Here is a 12,694-nt window from a genome sequence, read left to right as displayed (position 1 = left end):
TAAATATTGACGAGCTACAACATAATTATTGGTGACATTAAGTCCTAATTAGCTTGTTCGTTAAGGGACAATAATAATTGTTGATCATTCATTTGATCGGTCATCGATCGATAATAGAACAGAAAGCAACGAGACAACCAATCAGAAGCTTCTTTAAGGCAGAGTGGGCGTGGCCTTTTGCTGCCCCCCGAGACACACACACACACACACACACACACACACACACACACACACACACACACACACACACACACACACACACACACACACACACACACACACACACACACCCTGAGTTTATCTCTTCTTCTTCTTTGCCTACTGTTATTATTGCTGTGGTTAGAAAGTGAATCTGCTGGTGAACTGATCACAAACAGGAAGTAAATACTGTAACCATGACGACAGAGAGAGTGGTCGTCAGCTGATCCTTCAGTTTATCAAAAACAGACGAAACAATTAAACTTCTTTAAAACAAATAAGAAATATAAAATGTGTCCTATCTAAATATATCTTCTGTCGCAGCCAAACACGTGTAGATTACATCATATTAACACACTGCTCGTTAACACACTGCTCGTTAACATACAGTATGAACAGTCTCTGCAGTTCAGACTGAGCTGAACTCTTTATTAGGGTCCCACACAGGAGGCATTGTGGGTAATGGGTCCTCAGGTCAGCTCTGTAGTTCTAGTACTGGATGTACTCAGACTGAAGAGACTGAAACAGAAGAGACAATACTCATTATCATTAAATAATTATCTATGAACTTTAGCTCAGTCACAACTGGGCACGTGCGACTGAACCCATCTGATTGGCTGCTGCTGAGAGAGTTTAGGTTTGTGTCAGAAGTGGGAAAACCCTGTGTGAATATTATCAACACGTAGACATATGGACGACATGACGGCTCTGTGAATCCAGAATATAGTCTCTCTCTCTCTCTCTCTCTCTCTCTGCTGACTGCAGTATAGACTCTCTCTATCTCCCTCTGGTGGCTGTTTGTGGTGGTGGGGGGGGGGCTCAGCGTCTGTTGCTCGTGCAGTGAGACTGTAGATACACTGAGTGTTCAGCTGGTTGGTCCTTTAAAGCTCAGCAGCAGCTTCGTGTTAGTGACCGATTCCCATTAATGAGCTCACAGAAGCACCAGAAGCATCATTTAATTCCAGCAAACTGGAACCTGGTTAGACCTGATGATGAGGTAAACATGACACCTGATCATGTGACCTGTTACAGTCAGAAACAGTAGAGATGGAAAAAGTAAAAGAGCTGAAGTCAGAAACTGCTGTCAACAAAAACAAATAAAAACAGTTTTTATGCTAAGCTATTCTAGCTGTTTTAGAGAGAAAGAAGAAGAATTTATCACAGTTGGAAATGTTAAATAATAAAAGGCATAATTAAAGTGTAATAAAAGCTGTAATAAAGTGTAATAAAGTGTAATAAAAGCTGTAATAAAGTGTAATAAAGTGTGATAAAAGGTGTAATAAAGTGTAATAAAGTGTAATAAAAGCTGTAATAAAGTGTAATAAAAGCTGTAATAAAGTGTAATAAAGTGTAATAAAAGCTGTAATAAAGTGTAATAAAGTGTAATAAAGTGTAATAAAGTGTAATAAAAGCTGTAATAAAGTGTAATAAAGTGTAATAAAAGCTGTAATAAAGTGTAATAAAGTGTAATAAAGCGTAATAAAGTGTAATAAAGTGTAATAAAAGCTGTAATAAAGTGTAATAAAGTGTAATAAAAGTTGTAATAAAGTGTAATAAAGTGTAATAAAGTGTAATAAAAGCTGTAATAAAGTGTAATAAAAGCTGTAATAAAGTGTAATAAAGTGTGATAAAAGGTGTAATAAAGTGTAATAAAGTGTAATAAAAGCTGTAATAAAGTGTAATAAAAGCTGTAATAAAGTGTAATAAAGTGTAATAAAGTGTAATAAAGTGTAATAAAGTGTAATAAAAGCTGTAATAAAGTGTAATAAAGTGTAATAAAAGCTGTAATAAAGTGTAATAAAAGCTGTAATAAAGTGTAATAAAGTGTAATAAAAGCTGTAATAAAGTGTAATAAAGTGTAATAAAAGCTGTAATAAAGTGTAATAAAGTGTAATAAAGTGTAATAAAGCGTAATAAAGTGTAATAAAGTGTAATAAAAGCTGTAATAAAGTGTAATAAAGTGTAATAAAAGTTGTAATAAAGTGTAATAAAGTGTAATAAAGTGTAATAAAGTGTAATAAAAGCTGTAATAAAGTGTAATAAAAGCTGTAATAAAGTGTAATAAAGTGTAATAAAGTGTAATAAAAGCTGTAATAAAGTGTAATAAAAGCGTAATAAAGTGTAATAAAGTGTAATAAAAGGTGTAATAAAGTGTGATAAAGTGTAATAAAAGCTGTAATAAAGTGTAATAAAGTGTAATAAAAGCTGTAATAAAGTGTAATAAAGTGTAATAAAAGCTGTAATAAAGTGTAATAAAAGCTGTAATAAAGTGTAATAAAAGCTGTAATAAAGTGTAATAAAGTGTAATAAAAGCTGTAATAAAGTGTAATAAAGTGTAATAAAGTGTAATAAAGCGTAATAAAGTGTAATAAAGTGTAATAAAAGCTGTAATAAAGTGTAATAAAGTGTAATAAAAGTTGTAATAAAGTGTAATAAAGTGTAATAAAAGCTGTAATAAAGTGTAATAAAAGCTGTAATAAAGTGTAATAAAGTGTAATAAAAGCTGTAATAAAGTGTAATAAAGTGTAATAAAATGTAATAAAGTGTAATAAAGGCTGTAATAAAAGCTGTAATAAAGTGTAATAAAGTGTAATAAAAGCTGTAATAAAGTGTAATAAAGTGTAATAAAAGCTGTAATAAAGTGTAATAAAGTGTAATAAAGCGTAATAAAGTGTAATAAAGTGTAATAAAAGCTGTAATAAAGTGTAATAAAAGGTGTAATAAAGTGTAATAAAGTGTAATAAAAGGTGTAATAAAGTGTAATAAAGCGTAATAAAGTGTAATAAAAGCTGTAATAAAAGCTGTAATAAAGTGTAATAAAGTGTAATAAAAGGTGTACTAAAGGCTTAACAAAGGTGATCAGTGGGTTAATGATGTCAGAACAGAGTGAACCAATCAGCTGAAAGGGGCGGAGCTGAGCTGCTGCTGTGTCAGAGGACTTACAGGTATGGAGCGGCTCAGGTAGCGTCCTGACGGGCCCTTCAGAGCACTGTAGGGCCCCGGGCCCCTGTACGGGCTGAAGTCCTGAGGCCCCGGTTTGCTGCTGAGGGCGAAACCGGAGCTTTTCCCTGCAGGGGGCGCCACAGAGACCCCGTACAGACCGCTGTTGTTGTTGATCTCGTGCTGCACGCTGCGAGTACCATTACCATAACGACCCAGAGAGGGCGGGACCAGAGAGGAAGGGGAGGGGCTGAGAGACACAGGGGATGAGGAGGAGGAGGGAGGAAGAGAGGAGTATGGAGAGTTTTTGTCCTCCTCCAAGTCTGCAGCGTACAGATCACCCAGAGAGCTGGCCAACCGCGAGCTGAGGACGAATCACAGGACAGCGTTTACACCGGACCTCAGATCAGTCAGACAGGAAGAGAGCGAGTCAGGCAGGAAGAGGGTGAGACAGGAAGAGGGTGAGACAGACAGGAAGAGGGCGAGTTAGACAGGAAGAGGGTGAGACAGGAAGAGGGTGAGACAGACAGGAAGAGGGTGAGACAGGCAGAAAGAGGGTGAGACAGGCAGAAAGAGGGTGAGACAGGCAGAAAGAGGGCGAGACAGGAAGGAAGAGGGTGAGACAGACAGGAAGAGGGTGAGACAGGCAGAAAGAGGGTGAGACAGGCAGAAAGAGGGCGAGACAGGAAGGAAGAGGGCGAGACAGGAAGAGGGCGAGACAGACAGGAAGAGGGTCAGACAGGAAGAGGGCGAGACAGACAGGAAGAGGGCGAGACAGACAGGAAGAGGGTGAGACAGGAGGAGGGCGAGACAGGAGGAGGGTGAGACAGGGAGGAAGAGGGCGAGACAGACAGGAAGAGGGCGAGACAGACAGGAAGAGGGTGAGACAGACAGGAAGAGGGCGAGACAGGAAGAGGGCGAGTCAGGAAGGAAGAGGGCGAGACAGACAGGAAGAGGGTGAGACAGACAGGAAGAGGGTGAGACAGACAGGAAGAGGGTGAGACAGGAAGAGGGTGAGACAGGCAGAAAGAGGGCGAGACAGGCAGAAAGAGGGCGAGACAGGCAGAAAGAGGGCGAGACAGGAAGTGGGTGAGACAGACAGGAAGTGGGTGAGACAGGAGGAGGGCGAGACAGGAAGGAAGAGGGCGAGACAGACAGGAAGAGGGTGAGTGAGACAGGAAGAGGGTGAGAATGACAGGAAGAGGGTGAGACAGGAAGAGGGTGAGACAGGAAGAGGGTGAGACAGACATGAAGTGGGTGAGACAGGAAGTGGGTGAGACAGGAAGAGGGCGAGACAGGAGGAGGGCGAGACAGGAGGAGGGCGAGAATGTCAGGAAGAGGGTGAGACAGGAAGAGGGTGAGACAGGAAGAGGGTGAGACAGACAGGAAGTGGGTGAGACAGACAGGAAGTGGGTGAGACAGGAGGAGGGCGAGACAGGAAGAGGGCGAGATAGACAGGAAGTGGGTGAGACAGACAGGAAGAGGGTGAGACAGACAGGAAGTGGGTGAGACAGGAAGAGGGTGAGACAGGCAGGAAGTGGGTGAGACAGGCAGGAAGTAGGTGAGACAGGCAGGAAGTAGGTGAGACAGGAAGAGGGTGAGACAGACAGGAAGAGGGTGAGACAGGAGGAGGGCGAGACAGGAAGAGGGTGAGTCAGACAGGAAGAGGGCGAGACAGACAGGAAGAGGGTGAGACAGGAGGAGGGCGAGACAGGAAGAGGGTGAGTCAGACAGGAAGTGGGTGAGACAGGCAGGAAGTGGGTGAGACAGGAAGAGGGTGAGACACTGACCTCCTGATGTTGGACGCCGATGACAACGGACTTCTTCCGATCCTCTTGGCTGTAGCAGAAGCAGAGGATGCTGGGAACTTGGAGGACTTGAGGGGAGAGGAGGGGCCCTGACCTACACCCATCGACAATCTGAAAAAATCAATATATTGATCATCGTGTCGAAGTGAGAAACCACTGATCAATAATTGAAAGAGAATATCCGACCTATAGGAGGTCAGAGGTCAGAGCTACCTGAGCGGCTGTGAGGATGATCTGCTGTGAATCTTCATCTCTTCCACTCTGTAAGAAAACATGTCCGTCAGTTTAAACCAACTCAACCTGAGTCTGGAGGACTGATTCTGGTTCTGGATCTGGTACCTGAGGGCCCCGGTGGTGGCAGGGCGGGGGGGCCGTCGGCTCTTTAAGGCTCTCAGTTTGTCCCCCTGAGTGAGACCCGGTCCGCCGTCCACAGACTCACTCTGTGTGTGCGAGACCTCGGTCAGACGGTCGGAGCTCGGGGACCTGCACAGGTTGCTGTTGTGGGCGGAGTTTAAGGTGAGGTCATCCATACTGGTGATGAGGTGAGACACCACCTTCTCCTCCAGCTTGGTCTTCTGGGAACGCTGGCTGTCGCCTAGCAACCACATCGCTGACTGCTTTCTGTGAGCACAGAGACACAAACATTGTAAATACAAACATTGATAACCTGCTAGAGACGGCAGCGTTCCAGCTGCCTCTTCTAGTTCTTTATGTTGTGTACGTTAACGATGGCGGCAATCGGCTTTCATCATAACTGATCATCAATCAATAATTAATGTGGATTACTCCACCAAAGCGTTCAGTTCTTTCTTCAGCAGCTGCAGAGCTTTGACTGTGATGGACACCACAGAGGACTATGGTTGTGTACCAGAACCCGGTTCCTGTTCGACCGGTATGAAGAGATGTGATCCACTACCTGTGTTACCACATGGTAAGAACATCAGTGAACGGGTTGTAGCTTTGTTCCTCTGCTGCCTGTGGACTGATTATTGATCAGATTATTGATCAGCAAAGAGTCATCAGGTTGTAGTGTAGCTTTGTCCCTCTGCTGCCTGTGGACTGATCTCTATGTGTCTCTATGTAGGATGAGGGTCAAAGGTTGTGACCTTTATGCTCCCGAGTGCCAACAGTGGGCAACACAGAGTCCAACACAGAGTCCAGCAACACAGAGTCCACAACACAGAGTCCACAACACAGAGTCCAAAACAGAGTCCACAACACAGAGTCCACAACACAGAGTCCAACACAGAGTCCACAACACAGAGTCCACAACACAGAGTCCACAACACAGAGTCCAACACAGAGTCCACAACACAGAGTCCAACACAGAGTCCACAACACAGAGTCCAACACAGAGTCCACAACACAGAGTCCACAACACAGAGTCCACAACACAGAGTCCAAAACAGAGTCCACAACACAGAGTCCACAACACAGAGTCCAACACAGAGTCCACAACACAGAGTCCAACACAGAGTCCACAACACAGAGTCCACAACACAGAGTCCACACAGAGTCCAACACAGAGTCCAACACAGAGTCCACAACACAGAGTCCAACACAGAGTCCACAACACAGAGTCCAAAGTCAAAGCTAACATTTATGCTAAGCTAGTGGAACATATTGTCTGTTGTTAGCTGGATAATGTATCTTGATAGCTAACACAGACAAACTGCTAGCTAGCTTATATTATTAGCTTCATCCAGACCACAGGGCTGATCTGACTGTTTGCTGTTTGCAGGTTGCTTTGTCGGCTGGTGCTGCGGCGCAGTCTGTGTCGGATAACGTCATTCAGCGTGGCTGGCTAACGTTATCGCTAGCAAAGAACTATCTGAGTATATATGTTAATAAGCTAATGTTAGCTTCCCCAGCTAACCTGATCCATGATGCTAACTGATGTATTCTGACAAACAATGTTAATGTTAGCCAACAATAAATGATGCTAACAGTACAAAGCTAACGATAGCTTTCTACTAGCCAAAATTGATGTGAAGCAGGGGCATCCAGCTAGCCAACTGTAGCTAAGCCAAGCTGGGGTTGTCCGGCTGACTGTGTCTTGGCTGCGTGGTGCAGGTCTGTATGTTAAAGTCCATCATCAAAACCTGTAAGTGTAAAAACAACCACGGTGGCCCAGAACGACCCCTCCAACAATCTGCTGGTGTGTCAGCCTGCTGTCAGAGTCCTGGTCCTGGTCTGAGTCTTGGAGGCTAACACCAACACACAGACTGGGACCAGGAGGTGAAAGGAGCTACTGCAGCAGGAAGACTGGGAGAGATAAACAGCAGGTCTGTTTCTGATAATCTGAGCTCAACAGTTGTTTTATTAATCAGAGTGAAACTGAGCCTTTATTTGTGTTTGATTGTGGAGCTGGACATCACCGACTTCCTGCTGAATGAACTCTGACATTGTTCTCTTCCTTCTCTGGGAATAATTACAGATTAATAAATTCAGGGACTTCTGCCAATGTAAACTTAGATATATATTTAGACTGTTTTTCTGCTATCGATCTTCATCAGTTAACTTCAAACATTTCTTCATCGAAGCCATCAACCTGTCTATTACACCCGATCCCAACTAGGCTGCTTAAAGAAGTTGTTCCCTTAATTGGCACTTCTTTACTGGATATGATTAATCTTTCTTTATTATCAGGATATGTACCACAGTCCTTTAAAGTAGCTGTAATTAAACCCCTTCTTAAAAAAGCCCACTCTTGACCCAGGGGTTTTAGCCAACTATAGACCGATCTCTAACCTCCCGTTCCTCTCTAAGATTCTGGAGAAAGTAGTCGCCAAAGAGTTGTGTGACTTTCTACATAACAATAGTTTATTTGAGGATTTTCAGTCAGGATTTAGAGTTCATCATAGCACAGAGACAGCTCTGGTTAAAGTTAATAATGACCTTCTGATTGCTTCTGACAATGGACTTGTCTCTGTACTTGTATTATTAGATCTTAGTGCTGCATTTGACACCAGTGACCATAATATTCTTTTACAGAGACTTGAGCATCAAATTGGCATTAAAGGAACCGCACTAAGCTGGTTTAAGTCATACTTATCAGATCGCTCGCAGTTTGTACATGTTAACGATGAATCTTCAATAAATACTACAGTTAGTCATGGAGTTCCACAAGGTTCTGTACTTGGACCGATACTATTTACTTTATATATTCTCCCTTTAGGCAAAATTATTAGGAATCACTCCATTAACTTTCACTGTTATGCAGATGATACGCAGTTATATCTATCAATCAAGCCCGATGAAATTAATCAATTATCTAAATTACAAACATGTCTTACGGACATAAAATCCTGGATGAGCTGCAATTTTCTCATGTTAAACAAAAAAACGAAATTCTTGTTCTTGGCCCCAAAAACCTTAGAGACTCACTGTCTAAAGATATAGTCACTCTAGATGGCATTAACTTGGCCTCTAGCACCACTGTGAGAAATCTTGGAGTTATCTTTGATCAGGATTTGTCATTTAACTCCCACATGAAGCAGACCTCTAGGACTGCCTTCTTTCATTTACGTAATATTAGAAAAATTAGACACATACTATCACAGACAGATGAAGAAAAACTAATCCATGCATTTGTTACTTCAAGGCTGGATTACTGCAACTCTTTATTATCAGGTTGCCCCAATAAGTCCATTAAAACGCTCCAATTAATTCAGAACGCTGCAGCACGAGTACTGACAGGAACTAGAAAAAGAGATCACATCTCTCCTGTGCTAGCTTCTTTGCATTGGCTCCCTGTAAAATGTAGAATAGAATTTAAAATCCTCCTCCTCACCTACAAAGCTCTTCATGGTCAGGCCCCTTCATATCTTAAAGAGCTCATAGTACCCTATTACCCCTCTAGAACACTACGTTCTCTGAATGCTGGGCTACTTGTGGTTCCTATAGTCTCTAAAAGTAGAACAGGAGCCAGAGCCTTCAGTTACCAAGCTCCTCTCCTGTGGAACCAGCTTCCATTTGTGGTTCGGGAGGCAGACAACCTCACCACATTCAAGAGTAGGCTTAAGACGTTTCTCTTTGATAAAGCTTATAGTTAGGGCTGGATCAGGTGAGTCCTGAACCATCCCTTAGTTATGCTGCTATAGGCCTAGACTATCGGGGGATTTCCCATGGTGCACTGAGCTCCTCTCTTCCTCTCTCTTTCTGCACTCATTCATGTCCCATTAATGCATGTTACTAACTTCACTTCTTCCCCGGAGTTCTTGATTTAAAGGTTTAAGATCAAACATCAGTGAACTGACTCCAGTAATCTGATCTGTACTAACTCATTATTAATAATCAATAAACTGTACTAACTCATTACTAATAATCAATAAACTGTACTAACTCATTACTAATAATCAATGAATTGTACTAACTCATTACTAATAATCAATCTGTACTAACTCATTACTAATAATCAATAAAGTGTATGTATGAACAATCTGTGACTCACTCCTCCAGGAAGTTTTGCTGTGGTCCAATCACAGAGCCCGGTCTGCAGATCCGGATCCAGGCGATGGCCTCCCCCGCCGTGAACCGGTAGTGTTTCATCAGGTAACAGCCAATCAGAGTGCCCGTCCTGCCGAGGCCAGCTGACAGACAGACAGACAGACAGGCAGACAGGCAGTCAGAATATTACTGCACATTAAACAGTCAGCAATCATCTTCAGTTTCATCCTGATTTAACAATCATTAAGATTAATAATTTATTGATCAGACTCATCTCCTGTGTCTCTAACCTTCGTGATATTTGTCCACTGTGTTTGATAGTGAACTGGAACACTGTTTGGTTATTGATTATGTCCTCACTGATCAGTGATCTAACAGGACTGCAGTACTACAGTAACACAATGTGATTCACAAGAGTGAGACAGCCCTCTGCTGGACACTGACAACTACACTGCTGACATCACCGTCTCGTCTCTACGGCCGCCATTACAGCGCGTCATGTGACAGGAACAGTAAAGTTACAGACAGGTAGTTGCAGGACAGGAAGTTGCAGGACAGGAAGTTGCAGGACAGGAAGTTGCAGGACAGGAAGTTGCAGGACAGGAAGTTACAGGTCAGGAAGTTACAGGACAGGAAGTTACAGGACAGGAAGTTACAGGACAGGAAGTTGCAGGACAGGAAGTTACAGGACAGGAAGTTACAGGACAGGAAGTTGCAGGACAGGAAGTTACAGGACAGGAAGTTACAGGTCAGGAAGTTGCAGGACAGGAAGTTGCAGGACAGGAAGTTGCAGGACAGGAAGTTGCAGGACAGGAAGTTACAGGACAGGAAGTTACAGGACAGGAAGTTACAGGTCAGGAAGTTACAGGACAGGAAGTTACAGGTCAGGAAGTTACAGGACAGGAAGTTACAGGTCAGGAAGTTACAGGACAGGAAGTTACAGGACAGGAAGTTACAGACAGGAAGTTACAGGAGAGGAAGTTACAGAGAGGAAGTTACAGGACAGGAAGTTACAGAGAGGAAGTTACAGAGAGGAAGTTACAGGACAGGAAGTTACAGGACAGGAAGTTACAGGACAGGAAGTTACAGAGAGGAAGTTACAGGACAGGAAGTTACAGGACAGGAAGTTACAGGAGAGGAAGTTACAGGACAGGAAGTTACAGAGAGGAAGTTACAGGACAGGAAGTTACAGGAGAGGAAGTTACAGGAGAGGAAGTTACAGGACAGGAAGTTACAGAGAGGAAGTTACAGGACAGGAAGTTACAGGAGAGGAAGTTACAGGAGAGGAAGTTACAGGACAGGAAGTTACAGGACAGGAAGTTACAGACAGGAAGTTACAGAGAGGAAGTTACAGGACAGGAAGTTACAGGACAGGAAGTTACAGAGAGGAAGTTACAGGACAGGAAGTTACAGAGAGGAAGTTACAGAGAGGAAGTTACAGGACAGGAAGTTACAGGAGAGGAAGTTACAGAGAGGAAGTTACAGGAGAGGAAGTTACAGGAGAGGAAGTTACAGGACAGGAAGTTACAGGACAGGAAGTTACAGGACAGGAAGTTACAGGAGAGGAAGTTACAGGAGAGGAAGTTACAGGAGAGGAAGTTACAGAGAGGAAGTTACAGAGAGGAAGTTACAGGACAGGAAGTTACAGAGAGGAAGTTACAGGACAGGAAGTTACAGAGAGGAAGTTACAGGACAGGAAGTTACAGAGAGGAAGTTACAGGAGAGGAAGTTACAGGACAGGAAGTTACAGAGAGGAAGTTACAGAGAGGAAGTTACAGAGAGGAAGTTACAGACAGGAAGTTACAGGACAGGAAGTTACAGAGAGGAAGTTACAGGACAGGAAGTTACAGACAGGAAGTTACAGGACAGGAAGTTACAGACAGGAAGTTACAGGACAGGAAGTTACAGAGAGGAAGTTACAGGACAGGAATTTACAGAGAGGAAGTTACAGGACAGGAAGTTACAGGACAGGAAGTTACAGGACAGGAAGTTACAGACAGGAAGTTACAGGACAGGAAGTTACAGAGAGAAAGTTACGGACAGGAAGTTACAGGACAGGAAGTTACAGGACAGGAAGTTACAGAGAGGAAGTTACAGGACAGGAAGTTACAGGACAGGAAGTTACAGAGAGGAAGTTACAGGACAGGAAGTTACAGGACAGGAAGTTACAGAGAGGAAGTTACAGGACAGGAAGTTACAGAGAGGAAGTTACAGAGAGGAAGTTACAGGACAGGAAGTTACAGGACAGGAAGTTACAGAGAGGAAGTTGCAGACAGGAAGTTACAGGACAGGAAGTTACAGAGAGGAAGTTACAGACAGGAAGTGATAGGACAGGAAGTCCTCACCTTTGCAGTGGACAGCTACGGCTCCCTCCATACTCTCACAGATGTGCAGGAAGCGGTGTGTGATGATGTCACTGGGCGTGCTGCCATCCACGAAGAAAAGGTCGTAGTGGTCGAAGCCGGCGTCATTGAAGCGTTTGGAGTCGTAGATCTTCTTGTTCAGACGGATGACAGTGGTCACGTTATGTTTCCTGAAGTAAGGGAAATACGCCTCGGGGGCATGGAGAGGGTAACCTGCAGGGGGCGGAGCAATCACAGGTGTTAACTCTCAGTAACCGGCAGGGGGCGGAGCAACCACAGGTGTTAACTCTCAGTAACAATAATCAGCAGACTGAAGCAGCTGTTCACTCACCATTCTCTACTTTAGTCTTAGGATGAGGTCCGCTGAAGGCCACAAACTTCCCCGGGACGATCCAGTTCAGGTCTCCATTCTCCACCCGCTACAAACACACAGGACGGAGGCATTAGTGGAGGGACGGGGGGCATTACTGGAGGGACGGGGGCATTAGTGGAGGGACGGGGGGCATTACTGGAGGGACGGGGGCATTAGTGGAGGGACGGGGGGGCAGTACTGGAGGGACAGGGGCATTAGTGGAGGGACGGGGGAAGTACTGGAGGGACGGGGGGCATTAGTGGAGGGACGGGGGCATTGCTGGAGGGACGGGGGCATTATTGGAGGGACGGGGGCATTACTGGAGGGACGGGGGCATTACTGGAGTGACTACCTCGTAGTGTTCGTACTCGTCCACGTCGAAGGTCTCAAAGTCAAAGAAGCCATGCTGCAGAGCCTGAAACACAAACAGACGTTAACATACAGAACCATACAGAACCACACAGTACCACAGAGAACCATACAGTACCCAGTACCATGCAGAACCATACAGTACCCAGTACCATACAGAACCCAGTACCATGCAGAACCATACAGAACCCAGTACCATGCAGAACCATACAGAA

General features: G+C 44.1%; 1 protein-coding gene and 1 long non-coding RNA gene across 10 annotated transcripts in view; one reads left to right on the top strand and one right to left on the bottom strand.

Annotated features, from left to right (window-relative positions):
• Nucleotides 1-186: 186 nt before the first annotated feature.
• Nucleotides 187-12,694, bottom strand: part of cdc14ab (cell division cycle 14Ab) — a 32,700-nt gene continuing 20,192 nt past the window's right edge. For 2 of the 5 annotated variants that reach the window (XM_051375602.1, XM_051375606.1), the window contains exons 7-15: nucleotides 12,463-12,525; nucleotides 12,090-12,177; nucleotides 11,741-11,971; nucleotides 9,400-9,538; nucleotides 5,286-5,567; nucleotides 5,160-5,207; nucleotides 4,929-5,057; nucleotides 3,142-3,502; nucleotides 187-717 (exon numbers count right to left, since the gene is read on the bottom strand). In XM_051375602.1, the coding sequence (XP_051231562.1) occupies nucleotides 688-717; nucleotides 3,142-3,502; nucleotides 4,929-5,057; nucleotides 5,160-5,207; nucleotides 5,286-5,567; nucleotides 9,400-9,538; nucleotides 11,741-11,971; nucleotides 12,090-12,177; nucleotides 12,463-12,525 (1,371 nt within the window). In that variant the 3' untranslated portion in view covers nucleotides 187-687. Of the gene's footprint in view, nucleotides 718-2,978; nucleotides 3,503-4,928; nucleotides 5,058-5,159; nucleotides 5,208-5,285; nucleotides 5,568-9,399; nucleotides 9,539-11,740; nucleotides 11,972-12,089; nucleotides 12,178-12,462; nucleotides 12,526-12,694 lie in introns of those variants that run through there. The other 3 variants (XM_051375605.1, XM_051375604.1, XM_051375603.1) reach the window with 3 other exon arrangements.
• On the top strand, nucleotides 1,103-3,098 carry LOC127349788 (uncharacterized). 5 transcript variants are annotated; one of them, XR_007880410.1, is made up of 6 exons: nucleotides 1,103-1,546; nucleotides 1,833-2,044; nucleotides 2,458-2,521; nucleotides 2,648-2,733; nucleotides 2,892-2,913; nucleotides 3,000-3,094. It is a non-coding gene; the product is annotated as an uncharacterized LOC127349788 (long non-coding RNA). The 5 variants fall into 5 exon arrangements; XR_007880406.1 differs by lacking the exons at nucleotides 2,648-2,733; nucleotides 2,892-2,913 and having other exon boundaries at nucleotides 2,458-2,531; nucleotides 2,988-3,098; XR_007880408.1 differs by lacking the exons at nucleotides 1,103-1,546; nucleotides 2,892-2,913 and having other exon boundaries at nucleotides 1,768-2,044; nucleotides 3,000-3,088.

This window comes from Dicentrarchus labrax, unplaced genomic scaffold, assembly GCF_905237075.1.
Source record: "Dicentrarchus labrax unplaced genomic scaffold, dlabrax2021, whole genome shotgun sequence".
Lineage (NCBI taxonomy): Eukaryota > Metazoa > Chordata > Actinopteri > Moronidae > Dicentrarchus > Dicentrarchus labrax.
Note: the sequence above shows the minus strand (reverse complement) of the source record. Positions and strands in the feature narration are given on the sequence as shown.